General features: G+C 36.2%; 1 protein-coding gene across 4 annotated transcripts in view; it reads right to left on the reverse strand.

Annotated features, from left to right (window-relative positions):
* The window catches only part of PPP4R4 (protein phosphatase 4 regulatory subunit 4), a 105820-nt gene that overhangs the window by 49601 nt on the left and 35836 nt on the right, over positions 1-20383 (reverse strand). For 3 of the 4 annotated variants that reach the window (XM_081829996.1, XM_081829995.1, XM_081829997.1), the window contains 4 exons: positions 4915-5062; positions 4348-4421; positions 1787-1893; positions 886-993 (listed from right to left, as the gene is read on the reverse strand). In XM_081829996.1, coding sequence (XP_081686122.1) covers positions 886-993; positions 1787-1893; positions 4348-4421; positions 4915-5062 — 437 coding nt within the window. Of the gene's footprint in view, positions 1-885; positions 994-1786; positions 1894-4347; positions 4422-4914; positions 5063-8348; positions 8410-20383 lie in introns of those variants that run through there. The other variant, XM_081829998.1, reaches the window with a different exon arrangement.

A 20383-nucleotide genomic window follows, 5' to 3' on the forward strand; every position in this document is an offset into this window, starting at 1 on the left:
CTGAAAAACAAACTGAGGGTTCTAGAGGGGAGGGGGGTGGGAGGATGGGTTGGCCTGGTGGTGGGTGTTGAGGAGGGCACGTTCTGCATGGAGCACTGGGTGTTGTGCACGAACAATGAATCATGGAACACTTCATCTAGAACTAATGATGTAATGTATGGGGATTAACATAAGAATAAAAAAAAATAATAAAAAAAAATAAAAAAAAAAACAATTGCGCAAATAGCAACAACCTGATTGTCCTTGCTTGTGAAACAAAGAACCAGATGAAAACAGTGTAACTTCTACTAAAAATGAGAGGTCCCAATGTTTTTTTGTATCTATTTAGGATCCTTAAAAAAAAAAAAAACTGTTTCACCTAAGATGGTTCTTAGATAAAACTTCCTTTAATATACCTTGACATGAGATCAGTTTTTATGGAGAAGAGACTAACTGCCTTATGTGTCTCCTTCCCAAGCTTCACACATCCAAAAGGCAAGGAGAGCAACAAAGCAGACAGTGGAAATGTAGAGTGTAAAGGAAACAAAGACTTCAACTGAGTAATCCCATCTGAGATGACCCAATAGTAGGCTGCTAGTCCAAAGAAATGCTATTGCAATAGTCCAAGCATGGTTTCTATCGGGACATTTTCCCTTCCTGAATCTGGGATGCTAACAAGCAACTGAAGGTAAGAAAGAAATTAGCATGAGATGAATGCTAAGCATCTTCACTTTAATGTCTCTTAATCCAGACACATCAGGAGGTACTTGTTGTTGCAATCATTTTTAAAGATCATATAAAGCTTAGCCTTTCAACACCATGCTTTCATGGAACACAGGAACAGGATATGAATATCTGACAATCCAGAACTAAGAATATGACATAAGGAATTGAAAGTATACTTACCCAATGCCCTGAGCTATGTTTTCTAATTGCCGACACATGCAAGACCGAACTTCATATTCTACATCTTGACAGAGTGATTTTACCAGAGGAAGTACTTCTCTTTTAATGCTTAGAAGGGAAGGAAAGGAACATGCAAATGGGTGTTTTAGAATAATTAAAATTTTCAAAGTTATTATCAAAATCTTAGCTTAATAACAAACATACTTTAATAGAAAGCTTTATAGTTTATGTGGTATTTTCACATATATCATTACATTTGGATGTTATCTTTTGTTATTTGTAAATTATATATATGCCTGGATCTTTTTAAAGTAATGGTTAATTTTGGATTGACAGTTAAACATCTTAGCTAAGATGAAAGGCTACAGGCAAATGGAATGTTTAACAACCATCGACCAAAATATTCTTTTATTTTATATTTTACTCTTGTGTCATATTATAAAACATTTCATTCTTTCCACTTGGTATTTATCATCTGGGCAGAGAGTAGCATACAAATTATAAACATTCTCCATAAAACCCCAAAATAAGATAAATTATTCAAAATAATGAATTCATAACAATAATGGAAGAAATCAGAAAGTCTATCTTTAGGTCAGGTTTGACAGTTTTTGAAGTCTATAGAATAATACATTTTATACTCAAAACTACACTAGGTGTGTGACAGAGAAGACTAAGATGAGAAATAGAAAAAAAGTTAATCATATTGATTTTGAAATGCCATGAGATGAGAAGAAATGCATCTGAATAAGTAGACTTCCAAGAATTCTATAAAGTTAAAACAGCTAAGCTTGTATGCAGTATGGAATAAGTCTAATATAATTGTTAATCATATGACCATCATACATTTTAAATCAATTCAAATGAATAAAGTAGACAAAAATTATATATAAATACTCACGTATGGGCATCAAATTTGTTGGTCAATTTTCCTAAAATTTTACAACTAACTAAACGAGACTGGACTGTTTGGGAAAGTTGTGCCTTGGAAACAAGTGGGTTCAAAATCTAAAGAGAAAAGATTTAGAGAACAAATTCACAAAGTGTTATATATTCTTGCCACTAATGTCAGCTATTTTCCTCAAGGAATATTTTAGGGTCCCAAGTGTTTTTAAGGAATCTGAATTATAATGTGAGGGGCTCATAACCTGAATCACCTTGTTTGCCTTCTGGCTTACTAAGGTAAACATGATGATAAATTACATAATTAAAAACCAATCAGGCACATAAAAACTGAATTAAAGCTTATGGTGAATTCTGCAGTGATCCGTATGCACATAAAGTATCATTGTGAAATGTACATTTTCAAAAGAAAAAAAAGCAGATTACCACATAGTCTGAAATTTATTTTTATTCCATATAAAATTTTCATATTTATCCTAAAGGGATGCAAAACAATATAGCTTCAAATAGATTCTATTAAGTAATTCTGTAATTTGAATGCAATTCTGATATTGTATTATGTACATGCTGGGCGCTCAAAAACACAACAGCATGACAGACTGTAAAGAACTATGAAGATCAGATCCTGATTCTGGCCCCCGCTCTTTAATTTGTCCAAGTAATCTTGCTATTTCTAGTCCCAAGGTGGCTCATCTACTTAAGATGGATATCAGAATATGTCATACTAAGAATCCTCCAAGTTCTAAAACTCCACAGCTCTAACAAAAAGTCAACTGGTTTTTTCCTCTCAACAAAGTAGCCAGAAATGCTGAATTCATAATGATAAATACCATATGAAACTCGAAGATGTAAAATAAAATAAACTGTGTATTTAAAATCTTAAAAATCACATAAAATAATACATGGCATTCTAGAGTAAAAACTGCATTCCACTATATAGCACTCTTCAAAAAGTATCAATAACAGACGTGAATGTTAAGTTCAATGTTTAAATATATGTAATCATCTAGATGTTCGGCATTAAGTTTACAAACATCCTCATAACTGAGTAAATCTTCCCATCTTCAACCACGTATTTTGACATTGAGATAGGACCACAAACTGTATGAGGGCAAAGAAGGACAAAAACACTTCATGAAATATACAGAGGAATTTCATTGACAGGTAACTACTTTTTAAACCATGACATATTTGAAAAGAATATAGGGATGTTGTTCAAAGAATGAAAATCATTTCATTAGAGAATAAATTTCCTTTCTAATTTTCTCATTCTCTCATTTTAATTTACTAAAATTTTTAGAGATGGGTATATTGAACAGTGTTAAAAACTTAAAAGCAGGGGCGCCTGGGTGGCTCAGTCGTTAAGTGTCTGCCTTCGGCTCAGTTCATGATCCCAGGGTCCTGGGATCGAGCTCCGCATCGGGCTCCCCGCTCCGCGGGAAGCCTGCTTCTCCCTCTCCCACTCCTCCCACTTGTGTTCCTGCTCTCGCTATCTCTCTCTCTGTCAAATAAATAAAATCTTAAAAAAAAAAAAAAAGCAAACAAGAAATTAGTAAAATTATCTGCAACAAACATAACAAAAGATTCGCAACCTTGATAAACAGCACCTATAAACAGTGACCAAAGGATATGATCAGACAATTCCAAAAGAACAGAATTGATATAAATATATGAAAAAAATGTTCAACAGCATAATAATAAAAAAAATTCCAATTAAAATATAATTCCATTTTTTGGCCCATCAAACTAAATTGGAACACTATAGGGGCGCCTGGGTGGCTCAGTCAGTTAAGCGTCTGCCTTTGGCTCAGGTCATGATCCCAGGGGTGTGGGATGGAGCCCTGTGTTGGGCTCCCTACTCAGTGGGGAGCCTGCTTCTCTCTCTCCCTCAAACCCTCTCCCTCTGACCCTCCTTTTACCCTCCCCCTTGCTCATGTTCTCACTCTCTCTCAAATGAATAAAAAAATCCTTAGAAATAAATAAATAAATAAATAAATAAAATTGGAATGCTAATGCTGAGTAAAGTCCAGGGAAACAGGCATTTCCACATATTGCTAGTAAGAGTCTTAAGAATACGAATGCCCTCTGACCTAATTCCACTTTTTTGGAAGCTACAGTTAAGAAAATTTTCTGAAACTTAAAAAGCTCTACAGAGGTGCTTATTAATGCCTTCTTTTAATAATAGAATACTGAAAGCAGGCTTAAATGTTTAACAAGTAAAATATTTTGTACCTACTACCAATGAGTTTAAAATAACATAAGAAAATAATGCTAAGTGAAAAATAACCATATAGAAATTCACCGTGATTACTAAAAAAACAAAAAACATGTATAGGGAAAAATCTGAAATGATTTTTCAGATTTTGGCTACATCCAGAACCATGACTTTTCTTCCTACTATTTTCTGTATCACTCATATTTTCCATAATGAACATGTGTTGCTTTCAGAGTGGGAAATAACCTTATTTTTCTTTTTAAATACCACTTTTTATCAAAAACAAAAACAGAAAACCTTAGAATGACTTACTTAATAGTATTTACAAAAAAAAAAAGTATTACCTCATGTCTTAGGGTTTCTTTGGGCAATACTTCTATCACAGACAGAAGAGTCTCCAGCCAGGCATTGCTGACACCTGATTAACAGAGAAAAAACACACCAAATTAAATGTCTCACAGATTTAGTTTCAACTCAGCCATTAAGTTACAACAATATTTAATGATAAAATGGGATGATTATTTTTATTACTATTTGAAGAAGTTCCTCTATTTTTTTTTTTTTTTTTGCCTTGGCCAACATCTAGAAAACATTTATATCTTTAAAAATAATATGGGGGGGATATCTTTCAGCCAAATTGTGTATTTTTTTGCTGTATGATAATACTATACACATAAATATTGTAAAATTCAAAAATTCTAAGAAGAAAGTATAGATCATAAGATGAATTAATGGGTCTTCAGCTTTCAAGGACACTGAACTTGGAGGGTTTTGTAAGGAAAGAGCCATGGCTGTTTTCAGTCACACTAATGACCAGTTATCCTCGTCAGGCTAACAAGATTCCAAAAACATCATGGCCACATCCAAGACACAATAAACAGGTACAGAATGAAGCATTCCAGGCTGCTAACCTGCATCCCGGTGCTCGAGATGTAGCAGAATGACCTGGAGGAAGGAGTGGGCATACGTATGAATTGACACCGATTCTTCCTGTAGAATGGTCAAGAATGACACCGCAGCTGTTAACTGCATTTCCACTCCTGCAACATGCAGGACTTCCTGCGTAATCAGAAAGAGTTTGCTATTACAGAGATGAGAGATCAGAAACTCTAAGTTTTAAAAATCCAAGGTCAGAGAAACCAAACATAGTTATATTCCACAAAATAACTCTATATGACCTTTAAGGGTATGTACTTCCTCTTTATTACATTAAGAAAACTCTATTAATCTGCTCCTTCTTGTTTAACTCATTACACCACAAAAAATTTAAATGTCTTAGGCATTTACAAAATAAGATTCCACTGCTTTTTAAAATGCAAATTATAAATATAGATAAACCTCTAAATAATAGAACAGGGATTTTTGATAGCTCTCAATTTCTAATTTTGCTATTTGTATTGTACAGTTTGCCATCAGACCTAGAACAATAATATCAAAGGTCAGACAATCACATGTGTTTTCGTTACTTGTATTTCTGCTTCAAAAAATAAACATTATGCATTTTACTATAAAAAAGGAATACACTTAAGATTGTACAAATGTATTTTCCCCTTGAAACCACTGACGAGTACATAAATTTACCATGCAGTAAACTGTTCTTAAAAGAAGTTTTTTAAATATAAGAATGTTTCTAAAAATTAATTATATTCATAGCCATCTCCATTCACCATTTAAAAAAATTTAACATATATTCAAAGTTAAAAACTACATAAGATATTAGTTTTCAACACATCAAAAAGTAAAAAAAAAAAAAAACTTTCATATAAACCTCATCAAAGATATTACTTCTCTAGAAGAGAAAGTGTGTGTGTGTGTGTGTGTGTGTGTGTGTGTTTAACGTAAAGGTAGCTAAAAGTATTCCTTTGCTTAATCAGTTATGTCAATTATAGGAATTGCCCTTGAATGCCTATTTTATAACTAACATAATAAAGTTGGTAGAACAACGTGGAACTTGCGGCCATAAAACAAAGTTTCATATCTGTGACCTTAAGAAAATTAATCTCGGGCACCTGGGTGGCTCAGTCATTAAGCGTCCGCCTTCGGCTCAGGTCATGATCCCAGGGTTCTGGGATCGAGTCCCGCATCGGGCTCCCTCCTCGGGGGGAAGCCTGCTTCTCCCTCTCCCCCTCCCGCTGCTTGTGTTCCTGCTCTCGCTATCTCTGTCTCTGTCAAATAAATAAATAAAATCTTTAAAAAAAAAAAAAAAAGAAAATTAATCTCTCTGTATTATTTCCTAATCTATAAAATATGAATTGTAGTACCATCTGCTCAGAGATTTAAATCATTTAAGCAGAGTTTTCATGACTTAGCAACTAGTGTAAACTGGGCATTTAAATAATGACCACTAGCTATCCACCGGTCTCCTCTACACGAGGCTAATAGGAATCTTATCTTGTCCACACCTGAACTGATCTTTCCCCAAAAAACTGCTTCTCCTCCAATCTTCACCTTGGTAAACAGTGAATGACAACCCTGACCTTCTGGTCGCCAATCTAAAAACTCTGAGGCCAGTCCTTAGCTCCTCTCAGTCCCTCACTCACCACGGATAGCCGGCCAATCCTGATCCAGAATCTGACCACTTGCCATCTCCACCACTACCACCCTGATCCAAGCCACCAACACCTTCAGCCTGAATTATCCCAGTAGCCTGTTAACTAGTCCCTGCTGCCATTACTGCCCCCCTCTACTGTCTAGTCTCTATACAGTAGCCAGAGAGATTCTTATAAAAAATAAGTCGGATCATGGCTCTTTTCAGCTCAACACTCTCCAAGGGCTTTCCATCACACTCAAAATAAAAGTCAGTCTATGCAATGACTTCCCACATCTGTTCCCACTTCCCACTTTTCCCAGATTTCCACATGACTGGCTCCCTGATCTCTCCCAAGCCTTTATTCAAGTATCACCTTTCCAAGGAGCTCCTCCCCGAAGACCTGATTTTATAATGAAAGCCACTCCCCCACTCCAGCTCTCACCACCTCCTTTATATTACAGATGTATTATCTCCACCATCCGACATGCTCACATGCTTATGGTCCATCTCCCACCCCTAACCACGAGCTTCAGGACTGCAAGAGTTTCTGGCTGTTGTGCTCATAGCTGCACCCCACCTCCTCGCACACAACAGGCATTCAGTAACTGCCAGATGACTCTTACCCTTTGACCTAAACCTTCTACTCTTGACGCTCTCTCCCTTCACATACGTTCTCCACATCCCTGCTGTCTTCTCCCCCAGTGCATCTCTGCAAACCAGGATGCACACCAAGTACTCAGACTTCTTGATGCATATGGTAGGACCACAGCCAGTCATCATTCCGGGACATGACAAGTCATTTTATAGCAGAAGAAGCAGACTCGGAGCTGTCAATGTTCTGCTGAAGGCCAGCGAGCTAGCGATTGGCAACTCTTAAGACTTAACCTTTGTCTGCCTGATGCCAAAGCTAAGTACTGAAATTCTTCCTCGTGGATTCTGCACTTCCATTCGTTGTTTATTAAGGCCTGGCTTAAATCAATCCCAAGCCTTCAGGGGGTAGTGCGGGAGATCTGGCAGTGGCTTTGCTGTGGCAAATGTTTAATCGGCATGGTTACTTCCCAGGAAACCTACCACACATTCAGACTTTCGTATCACACACACAAATATTATTTTACAAGGTTTTTCAACCAATAGCCAATTACATATCTCAAGAGTTGTTGGCTGAAAGAAAAAGAGAAGGAATGATAGGCGTAAAGCAAAAGCAGCGACTGGTCTCTGAAATCATATGGCACAATCATATCTCCCTGCTTTATTGTTTCCAAAACAAACATCTGTTCCACACTAACCATTCCAGATTTGGAAAACACTCTTAAAAAATTTGATGTGGCCAGTATACATCGTTTACAGGTCTCAGAACACACAGCCTTTATTTAGAAACAGAAAGTACTTTGCAGGGAAATATTAAACTATATTGTGAGGGCCACAGTGTACATTCCGGGTCACGGAGTCTGCGGTTTTAAGTTCCAAGAGATGTAATTCTGCCCCCTCTGAAAGCCATTAGAGTCTCGGGTTTTGTACGTATGCAAACTTTATGCAAAAGAAGAACATGAGAAGCTCTCCAACTTCAGATCTTCTTACTGCATTACTTAGTCTTGACTCCCGCAGCAACATTTGCCCCAACTATTTTGCATTTAATTTTCGAAAAATCCTCAAGTCTTATCAGGATTTGGGTTTTTCTCTTGTTGTGCTGACTTCAACATCTGGGACTGTCCACTGTTAAGAAACCAGCACAGACTAAGAGATTTTATCACTGCTAAAAATCGATTTCTAAACATATTTTTCTGAAATATAATACAATAAGAGTTTGACACTTACCAGTAAGTGTTCTCCTCCACAGAGTCACACCCTCTGGACAAACATAGTGAGATCCATACTCTCTGGGTAAATAAGTGTGCATCCTCATGGACCTTGGGAGACACTGAAAAGGAAATTCCTCTATTGCTTAAGTGCATGCCTTAATGTCGGTTTGCCCCTTACATTCTATTGTATGGCTGGCATTCCAACCTGAACTCCTCAAAAATGAAATGAGACATTTGATAAATGAGTACATGGTACATCTCCAAATTTAAAAAACTATTCCCACTCGAGGAAGGAAAATGTCCTAGACACTTCTCTGTTTAAATTCATCCTGTAGTCAGTGTGAGTAGTACAAGAGAGCGTTTTGTAAAACAGCATAATACAGTCCTTGCCTAGAGGGCAACTGCTCTGTCTCCAGTAAGCCCACATTGTATACATCAGGAAGATATTTCTCTTTACAATACACGACATAGAGAAACATTAAATAAATCACTGGCGTATTCCAAAAGAACAAATATTTTGGATTCACACATTTGGAAACTAAACTTAACTAAATTAAACTGGTAAATATATTTACCACAAATGGTGCTGGCTAAAGGTAAAGGAGCCCTAACATTACAAAGTATCTTTGTATATTTTTAGAGAGAATATCATTGATTGCTTTGAAACTAAATAGGAATCTAAAAATTAAAACATTGAAGACTTGGGACATATGAAATATCTGGGGTTTTGAGGGCCATACTTGTGAGAACTTTTAGTGACTAACAATAATGGTTAACAGCTCTTTTCACTATGAAATGATAATATTTATATGACTGTAAAACTGAGTTAAATATGAATAATTGGAACATGCCAACTCAGATACCTTTAACAATTCACTATACCTCTTTTTTTTCCCCCTATCACTGGCTGCCATGCTCTACACTAAAATAAAGGGTGGGGAAAACTAGCTGAGAACCCTGAAAGTCAGAATCTGAGAGGAAAAATGGGAAAATAAAGTGGAGACAGGAACAGGACTAAGATGGATGTGTTTTACTCTTCTTTAAATCTGTGTTTCAGTGATTAGCAAGGTTCATGAGGAGGTACACATAACAATACCCCAAAGATCTCTTTCCATAAAGGAAATACCAATGCCAAGAGTAACTCTCGTATCACTATTGTAGATGTGTGATCAAGTATCCTTCCATGCAAAATCATGACAACACCAAACAAAGAAATACATTTCACGACAGTGGTTTTGAAACTCAACTTCTAATTGGGCTACTCTGCCAAGTCATTTTTACATATCATAAATTAGAATCATGTACTCTCACAATTTAGGCCTAGAATGTAAATAAAGAGCTATAGAGGGCCCCTGGGTGGCTCAGTTAGTTAAGCGTCTGCCTTCAGCTCAGGTCATGATCCCGGAGTCCTGGGATTGAGCACCACGTTGGGCTCCCTGTTAGGTGAGGAGTCTGCTTCTCCCACCCTCTGCTCCTCCCCGCTGCTTGGGTGTTCTCTCTCTCGAATAAATAAAGAAAATATTTTTTTAAAAAAGAGCTATATAACACTGCAAAGAAAAGATGTGCTTATCAAAGAAATATCTATTTGCTGGATATAGTGCTGTCAGTAACCATAACAAACAATCCATTGAGGCCATATTTCATTAGTCAAATATATTTTGATTAAAGTATACGCTGTTTTCTTGGAGGGGGGAAGCAGCATTGGAAAGTGGCAAATGTCTATAAGCAAATGGAAATAGGGCTTTCTTTCTTGTCAGTCTATCCTAATCTAGTCCCTTCTAATCTTTCTCTTAGTAGCCCAATGAAGATCTAATTCTGATAATATAATTTTAATTTCATTCACAACTATTTATTAAGCATCACACGAAGTATTCTGGGAAACTGGAGAAAAGTCAAACATTGTGCCCCTACCTTTGAGGGACTCCTCTTGCTTCTATACATTCAAACATTCAACAAATATTGAATGACATTCAAGGCACTGAGCCAGGTGCTGGAGACTTAGCAATGAGCAGGGCTAGCAGTATTAAAACTGTGATAAAAGCTAAGGATGAGAAGCACAGATGGTATAAGAACATCTAACAGGTGACGTGATCTCTTCTGAGAGGGGATCAGTGAGAAGTGACAACTGACTTGTAAGAAAAGAAAGAGATAATTAGACAAAAGTTGGGATAAAGAGAGGTAAGGAAGGCAAGTAGAGTAAGAAAGCAAGTGCTCCTGGCACTGAGAAGTAAGAAGGAGCATGGCAGATTCTGAAACTGAAAGATCAGTGTGCCTAGAGCACAGAGTGAGAGGAGGGGCTGAGGTTGATAAAGCAGAAAGAGCCCCAATTATGTAGGGCCTTGGATGCATTCAGCAAGAGAATACTCAAATTATAGTCTTAAATGCTTTGAAATAGCATGCTGACTCTTAAGATGAAAATGAGTCAGAAAGTAGTACGGTAGGGTGGAATGGGAGGGAGGTGGTGGGCAGGGATCACTTGCAAAGCTATCACCCTCATCCGAGCAAACCCTCATAGTAGCTTGGACGAGGGCAGAGCTGGTGTGGCTGGAGAGAGTGGGTGGATTCGACAGAATACTGAAGACATAACATAAACAGGACTGCTTAAGCGAATAGTAAAAGAAGAAATGGTATCAAGGATGACTCCCAAAATTCTGCCTTGAAAACCAGGGGGATAACAGCATTACACATTAGGACAGGGGACACGGGAGGAACCCCAGGTGGTGAGGGGAAATGGCAGGAACTGAGGTCTGGACTTGTTAACTCTGAGAGTCCTTTGAGGCATCCAAGTAGAGATTACGGACAGAAAATTAGCATATACAGGGGCGCCTGGGTGACTCAGTCGTTAAGCATCTGCCTTCGGCTCAGGTCATGATCCCAGGGTCCTGGGATCGAGCCCCGCATTGGGCTCCCTGCTCCGCGGGAAGCCTGCTTCTCCCTCTCCCACTCCCCCTGCTTGTGTTCCCTCTCTCGCTGTCTCTTTCTCTGTCAAATAAATAAATAAAATCTTTAAAAAAAAAAAAAAGAAAATTAGCATATAGAGATCTGTTGCTCTGAAAGGTTGCTGTAAATAAGAGAATTTATATAGAATAGATGCAACTTATATAGATGATATATAAAGACTTGGGTGTAGATGAGATTGCCTACACAGAAAACAGAAAGTGGAGATCTGCTACTGTTAACATAATTTCACCCCAACAAAATAAGGGGATTGAAGAACTCAAAGTTTAAAAAAAGAGATCCCACACAAATGTTTTGGCAGAATATTTAAAGTGCAAGATTATTCTTAACACATCCCTAGAAAACAATCAATTGTTTTGTGTGGGGGTAAGGGTGATGGCAGGCCATGGTGGAAGGGTATATGCAGGTATACGAACAGAAACATTTTGGGTTAATATCATTCCAAGATTAAACCAAGAAGAATAAAATAAAAGGAAAGGGAACTTCGTAATGACAGACTAGATCATTTTAATCAGCTCTCCTGATGACAATAATTAACGAAAAACAACAAAATACAAAATTCATCTGCATAAAGGCATATGGAAACTAACAAGGCTACCCATCGAAAACTAAAAAATTACCCATACAGGATTACCTATCACTGGAATAATTACCCATCCAAGATCTAAGAGAAAATGGCATTCCAGAAAGGTAAGCATGTAATTTGGGGCCTGTTTTTCCTCTGGGGTCACTTGCTAATTCTAGAAAGGGCTCCTGAGAGGCTAAGAGCTTAAGTGACTTTTTTGAGTCTTGTGGAGGCCGCAGTGGGATAGGCCCTCTGGGATAGGATAAAGATGATCCTAAAGCAGACTGGCATTTGCAGGATGAGCAGCTCAGCTTCAAACCATCCAATGCCTGACACTGGATTAACTGAGACTTTATTGTTAGTGCAGGTAAGTAGCTCCCAGAAGAAAACATATTCCTTTCTAGAGGAAGATGTCACCCTAGAGCTCAACCTATTTCTACAAGCAATTTATCAAATACAAGATCAAACACACAATCAGTAATATGCAGACACATGAAGAGATAAGATGATATGAATGGGAACCAGCAGAAGCAGAAAACAGAAATGCACTAAAATGCGCTCTGGGTACTAGTGTTATCTGACACACATGTGGTTCAAGGGGACGTGGCAGATTTCTAAAAGAGCTGATTAGAAATTCTAGACCAGAAAAGAATAATAATCAAAATCAGACTAGACATAAATGAACTGGTGAACTGAACTATGGGTCAGGTTAAATCACTCAGAGTCACAAAAAGAATGGAAAAGAAGGTAAAAGACATAGAAGATACCAAGAAAAGGTCTAATATATGCGAAATTCAAGTCATAGAAGAGCAGAGAGAGGATTAGGCAGAAGCATATTAGAAAAATACCTGAAAAGATAACGGTCAGGGTTTTTTAATGCAAAAATTCTAACAAATATTCAAATACATTTGCATGTATCTAATGACTAATGAGACTGAGCACCTTTTCTTACGTATACTGGCCATCCATAAATCTTCTTTGGTGAAGTATCTGTTCAAATTTTTTGCCCATATTTTAAAATTCGGGGTTTTTCCCCCTTATTCTTGAGTTTGGACAGTTGTTTGTGTATTCCGAACACATATCCTTTATCAGATATGTGATCCCTGAGTATTTTCTCCCATTCTAGGTCTTCTCTTTTCATTCTCTTAACAATGTCTTCTGAAGAGCTGAAGTTTAAAATTTTCATGAGGTCAAATGTATCAATTTTTTCTTCTATGGATCATGCTTTTAGTGTCATATGTAAGAAACCTCTGAGTGACCCAAGGTCACAAAGATTTTGTTTTCTTCTAGAAGTTTTTACAATTTTAGTGTTTAACAGTTAGGTTTACAATCTATTTTGAGTTAAATTTTTGTACATGGTGTGAGGTATGGACTTTTCCCCCAATTAACCCAGTGCCATTTGTTAAAAAGATTATACTCTACACTGAACTGTCTTTGCTCCTGTACCGAAATCCACTGGCAATGTATATGTGGGATTTATTTTTCCTCTGTATGTGTCCCACTGATTTATCTTTATATATATAATTATCAGATAGTCTTAACTGCTATAGGTATATATTATGTCTCAAAATCAGTCAGCAAAAGTCCTCCAGCTTTGCTTCTTTTTTTCCAAGTTGTTTTGGCTATTTCTGGTCTTGTGTATTTTCATATGAATCTTAGAATTAGCTTGTCATTTCCTACCAAAAACAAATAAATAAAAACAAAAACCTAACCTACTGGAATTTTTATTATTTTACATTAAATATGTAGATTGATATGGGAAGAACTGACATCTTAACAATACGGAGTCTTCTGATCCATGAACATGGGGTTTCCATTCACTTACTTCATACATTATTTCTCTCAGCAATGTTCCACAGTCTTCAGTATACAGGTTTTACCTATCATTTATCAGATTGATCCCCAGGTATTACATACTTTAATGCTACTGTCATAGTTTAAGAAAAAACTTCAATGTGCAGTTGTTTGCTGCTAGTGTAGAAATACAATTGATTTGTATATTGATCTTGTATCCTCCAACCTTTCTATACTCATTTAGTAGTTCTAGTATTTTTCTTTTGTAGATTCCATCATAGATAATAATGTTACTTAAAAAAAAGATCATAATTACTTCTTCCTCTGCAATGTGAGTGCCTTTTATTAATTGTTGCCATACTACATTGGCTAAAATGTCCAGTATAATGTTGAACAAGGTGGTAAGAGTGCACACTCTTGGCTTATTCCTGATCTTAGGGGAAAGCATTCAGTCCTTCACCTTTAAGTATAATGTTACACCTATACATTTTTCAGAGGAAGCCCCTCTCTATCCCTAGTTTGTTGATTTTGTTTTGTTTTTCAGGAATGACTGTTAGATTTTTGTCAAATGCTTTTCCTAAATCTACTGAGATAACTGAATGGTGATGTATTTTTTTTTTTCCTTTTTTTAGTTTGTTGATAGGATAACTCACATCAATTCGTTTTTGAATTTTCAACCAACTCTAAATTCCTGAGATAAACTCCAACTGGTCATGATGTATTATCCTTTTTTTATGTTGCTGAATTTGATTTGCTGTTTTTTTCAGATGTTTGCATGTAAGCTCATGAGGGATATGTATCTATAGTTTCTTGGTTTTATAAAGTCTATGTCTCATTTGGGTATCAGGGTAATGTCGACCTCATAGGATGACTTATTCTTACTTCCTTTATTTTCTGAAGAATTTGCGTAGAATTGTTACTTCATTTACACTTATCCAAATTTTTACCATTTCTGGTGCTCTTTATTTCATCATGTAAATTCAATGTCCATCTCTTATCACATTACTTCTGCCTAAAAAAAACCTCCCTTAGCATTTCTTATAGAATAAGTCTGGTACAAAGAATCCTTTCAATTTATGTTTGTCTAAAGAAAATAGAATTTTGCTTTCATCCTTGAAAGATATTTCCACTGGGTGCAGATTTCATGTTGCCATTTTTTTTTTCTTGCTTTTAGTACTTCTAACATTCCACTGTTCTCTAATCTGCATTATTTCTGACCAGAAGTCTGCTTTACTGTCATGTTTGTTCCTCTGTTTGTAATGTTTCTTTCATCTCTGGCTGCTCCCAAGATTGTCTCTCTTTTTTTTTTATATTCAGCAGTTTGATCATGATATACCTGGGGGGGGGGGGTGTCTGTGTGTCCGTGTGTGGGTGTGTGTGTCTGTGTTTATCCAGCTTCAGATCCTCTGGGCTTTTGGATCTTTGGGTTGTTGTTCATTAACTTCAGAAAAGTCTTGGCCATTATTTCTTCAAATAGTTCTTCCTTGTTCTCTCTTTTCTAATTCTGAGACTCCAATTGCACATATATTAGATCACTTGACATTGTCTGAAAGCCATTTGATGCTCTCTCCTATTTTTTCCCTCTGTTCTACCTTTGTGTTTCAGTCTGGATAATTTCTACCTTCAAGTTCACTGATTCTTTCCCCATCTGTGTCCAAACTGCTGATAAGCCCATTGACGGACTGCTTCATCTCTGATATCACCCTTTTTATTTCTAGCATTTTCAGTTGATCATTTTATAGCTTCCATCTCTCTGCTGAAATTTCCTATATGTCCATGCAGAACAGTCTGAGGAAATGGGCCATGTTATGTTCCCATCCCCAAGCAGCAGTAAACCTGCATCAGCAAGGGAGAGTCTCTCCAGTCTCCTGTCCTGCAAGGCAAGGAGGCCTGAGGAAAGGAGCTTGCTAGTGGGTGCAAAGTTCCTTGTATCTGAAGCTCCAAGTTATTCTAAACTGATAAGCTAGCCCACAATCAACCTTTAAAAACTTGTCACAATTTTGGCTGATTGTTTTCTAACAACCTTCTGTGGTGGCCAGTTCTTCTTCCTATACTCTGTCAAAAGTCAGTGTTCCTGTGTCCCATCTTTCCTCAGAGGGGCCGTTGCTTTTCTGAATTCAGCTTTCTACGGATTCTGTGACTAAGCTATTGTTATTAGGACAGGAGTAATGTTTCCTTGCTCCTTTCCACACCCTAAATAGAAGTGGAACTGACTGCTTTGTTTTTGAGCCCTGAATAAGCCTTCCTCCCTTATAAGCTTTACTAAACATTTAAAAGAATGCTTGCTGTACTTTATCTAGAGCTTCTAGATGTTCTAATTTGAGAAATTTCTAGGATATTAGTTCACCACTGCCAAAAGGTTAGTTAATCCATAAAGTTTTAATCAAACATTACAGATATGTATGACAGTATAGTATATAAATATTTTCTAGGTTTTACACTTTTGCAACGATTGTAAATAAAAATATCTATAAATGATCCTAAATATCACTCAAATACCTTAAATCAGAAACAATATTCAAGTATTAACAGTGGTCCCACTATCACAGAAATAAAGTATTTCCTAACTAAGAATTTCAAAAGTTCTAGTTCATTTTTTATGGTAAGCAAGGTAAAAATAACAAATGAATGACTAAGAAACTCATGTGAGAACACTGGTCTCCAAGAGAATTTATTGAAAGGCAGTATTTTTAGGTTTATTAGGAATATTAGCTACTGTAACATTTTATATATGTCCAGAAAAACTGTATACTCAGTAAATGTTTCCATTGAATTTAATTACTGTAAAATAATCAATGATGTTAATCGATTTTATCCTTAAGTGCAAACAGATAAAAAGACACAACATAAACATTATTTTCAAAATGTGTATGGGTCAATGTACTTTTATTTTTGAACTATAAACTGCAGCAGAAAGAGTAATTTGTATCATCTGTTCATGTTCCCTAATTCCTTTGCTTAATCCTGCCTCTCTCTTTCTTTTTAAGTGAACTAGACAAAATGTTATATAATTTTATGTTTCTTAGCCTATAAAACCTCCTCATAAAGTCAATTCTAACCCTGATGGTTGCTTTCCATTAGCTTACATTATAGGCATTACGTCATTTTCTTCCTTTACATTACAGTGTCCCTAAATGTTTAGTCTGTCAACAGACTACTATACTGTGCACTTTTTAGGACCTGTAGGGTGTCTGGAACACCATGTTCTGTTTATTATGTATAAATGTGTTGCTTTCACAAAATCCATTTGCTTTTCTCAGGATGTAACTTTTAATTTAACTCAGAAAACATCACCTACAGTGAGGAAGACAAGTACTTTTACTTTTGAGCTGCAAATCAAAGAAAAAAGCAATGTGTATCTTCTGTTTATGCTCTTTAATTCTTTTAGTTAAGACGGTTTCTCTTTTTCTTGGTGAACTGTACAAATAAGTTACGTAATTTCATGCTTCCTAGAAAGCTCCCAACAAAATATTCATAGTCAAACACTGAATTTTTTAAGTCTGGATCTTCTCAACTGTGAAATGAGAATAAATACATCATGTAGAGTTGTGATGAGATGTTTAAAAGGGTGTGTCTAAAGCACTAGGCACAGTACCTAGCCCACGGAAAATGTTATGTTATTATTGGTTATCCACACATCTGTGCTACTTGAAATAAGACTTTAAAAGTAAGTAAAGCTAAGTTTTTTATTCACATATATCTATATTTACACAGTAAAGGTTTTCTTTAAACAGCTGAAAATGAAATCTTTTTTAAAAAAAATCAACCTATATTCAGTAGATGTAAAATACTCTAATAAATAATTACATTGGCAGAAACTTCTATTTTTTCTATTATTTCCATTAATGAAAATAATGCCATATAAAATTAATAAAACAAATGAATCTTTTCAGAATCAGACTGGTAGACCACATCTGCTAATCTCAAATGACTAAATTTCATATTGATTATGTCTCTTTTATTCTTTCCTTATTATGCATCTTTCTCCACTCCCCCAAAAAAGGTCTCTCTAGGACCATAAATCAGCATCATATCACTCTACTGATATCCCATTTTTACTTCTCATCCAAGAATGCCATCAGTGGATCAGGCCAATATGTCATTTGTCTTTCAGGCAGACGCTTACTGTCTTAGAATATTATGTTCAATCGATGCTCATTTTTAAATCATTGTTTATTATTTTGTGGAAAAGAATTCAAACTTAATCAATAAAGACCACAGGAAAAAATGTTATTTCTTTTTCAAAGGATACCCTATGATTAAGTCGTTGAACATGAATACATTATAACAACGATATTTAAAAGTGTCTCCAATCCAGGAAACTTAAGTTGGAGGTCAAAATATTTCCTTCCTGGAGTCTTATTTAAACTTAACCTTGAGATGAGTGACCTGATAGCATTATCATTCACTGTACACTTTGGATAAAATTTACAAAGTGAATTGCAGAAATACTATGGATTAGCTCAATTCTAATCCTGACTTGGTTTCTGCCATTTTTAATCTTAAATTCCTTCATCTCTAAGACAGTGAAAATAGCAACCCATTTTAAAAACCATTGTTCAGTTAATATATTATTGTAAGGATGAAATGCAAATGCGATACAACAACAAAATAAATAAAAATAACACTGGTGAAATTTTATACTACACAAGGCCAGAAAGAACTTCCTCATCATTGTGTCTAATGCTCTTTAAGGTGAAGATAAGCTAAAGGGTGAGCTCTAAAAGCTGCTTATCCTACTCTTGTGAATGTGCTAACAATCTCAGTAATGAGTTTCTTACAGAATATTTATTGTTCATATCTTTAAATTCTCTAAAAGTAAATCATTCACAGAAGATTAGTAAGTACACAAACTACTGTTCCCCGTGGATTTAATAAACAACCAACCAAGACACTCAAAACCAGCAGAACCATACAGATGCTCAAGCCAGAAATCTGCAAGGCATCTCTCACTTCCCACATCTAATTCATAGGAAGTTCTGTTCATTTTGCCTCAGTAACTGTATCTCTAATATAGCCACTATGCCCCTCTGTCCCAGGTAGCTGGCCTAATCCAAGCCACCTTCACATATCACAAGGACCAGTGCTGTACCTTCCTAATTCTTCCACTCCAAGCCACTCGCCACACAATTACCAAAATGATCGTCATAAAATGTAAATGGGATAAGCCACCACTCTGCTCAACGGCTTTCCACTGTCCTAAGAAAGAACACCTCTTGCGTGCTCTGTCACTGACCATCTCTCTAACTTCTTTTCAAGTCACACCCCACTCCTGCCCACTGCATTCCAACCACACATGCCTCCTCCAGTTCCAACCAGCTCTTTGATCTTAGGGCTATCTGCTACTTCCTCTGCCTGGACCACTCATTCCTGACTCCTCAAATGGCTGCTTCCTCCTACGCCTTTGGTTTTCAGTTCCTCCAAGAGGTTTTCCTTGACCTCCCAATGCACAGCAGGTAAGCCTGTCCCTTTATCCTGTTCTTCAAGGCACTTACTTGTTTCATGTCTGTTTCCCCCACTCTCGCCTGGACCCTCTGAGGGCAAGCTCTCTGTTTTGTTCATCTCTGATCTTCTCACTACTTACAACAGTGCCTGGCTCAGTCATTATTCATGCAGGAATGAGAATGTCATTATTACTATATGCTCACTTGGGGATACAAGATTGCTTTTTTTTTATATAAAATGAACTAAGGAATTATGGCCATGGCAAAAGAGAATAAAGTGGCTATGTGTGATTTTTGTCACAGTTTTATCACTTGAATGTAACCATTCACAGAAGCAAGGCAGAACTGAAGAAGGTGCTAACTATGAGTACTAATAAATCTTCACGATATCTGAATATGGTGATTTAAAAATGATTTGCACATAACATAGGTTTTATAATTTGAAATGGAGTTGCTTAAATGTTTAGCTGCCCACATTATATATTAAACTCTCTATAAAAGTCACTATTATTACCCCTATAAAGTCTTTCCAATATACTTAATTCTTCACTATTTTTACACAAAATCAGAATCACACAATTAAATACTCTCCTAGGATTGTTCTTTAACTGTTTTCCATAGTCTTTAGGCCATCCTGCATAGAATTTAATCTAGGACTGTCTTCTACCCTTTTGGTATCTTTTTTAGGACAAGACAGAATAAATGAGTCCTAAATAAATGGGTGTTTGTTGATAAAAGAAATGAATGAAATCTTTCAGCACTAAATAAAGGCTTCCTTAGTACATATTCATTAGTATACATTTTCTTTATATTCATTTATTCAGTTAACCTTCTATATTATGGATTAACTTTAATTACCTTAAAAGCTTATTAAAATCTTATCTTCTATAACTCAGTTATATAATTTTAGCAAATACATTTGATGCTTTGTATAAATATGCTGTATATATGAGTGTATAATATTCTTTACACATTCCCATGAAATTAAGATTTTTCAGGAGTTATTACTTGACTTTATTATGAACTCATTAATGAAAGGATTTTTTCAAAATAATTGGGAAACCTCTAAAGGCCACTATTCTCCACCCTTCATCTTTTAATTTTGCTTTAAGAAAGTGTGGATGCTCAGTAGGCTGTCCATGAACCAGATTTAGCCTGCTCAACACACAGAGTGTATAGCGTGCTCGGTATTTTTAGCTTTAAATCAAATTCACTTACCTACAATAATTCCTTAGTCGAGACTTAACCACTTGTTCCCTTCTACTATCATTTAACTGGCACTTCCAGGTG

This window comes from Leptonychotes weddellii, chromosome 9 (genome assembly GCF_054177405.1).
Source record: "Leptonychotes weddellii isolate Sample4059 chromosome 9, ASM5417740v2, whole genome shotgun sequence".
Taxonomy (NCBI): Eukaryota; Metazoa; Chordata; class Mammalia; order Carnivora; family Phocidae; genus Leptonychotes; species Leptonychotes weddellii.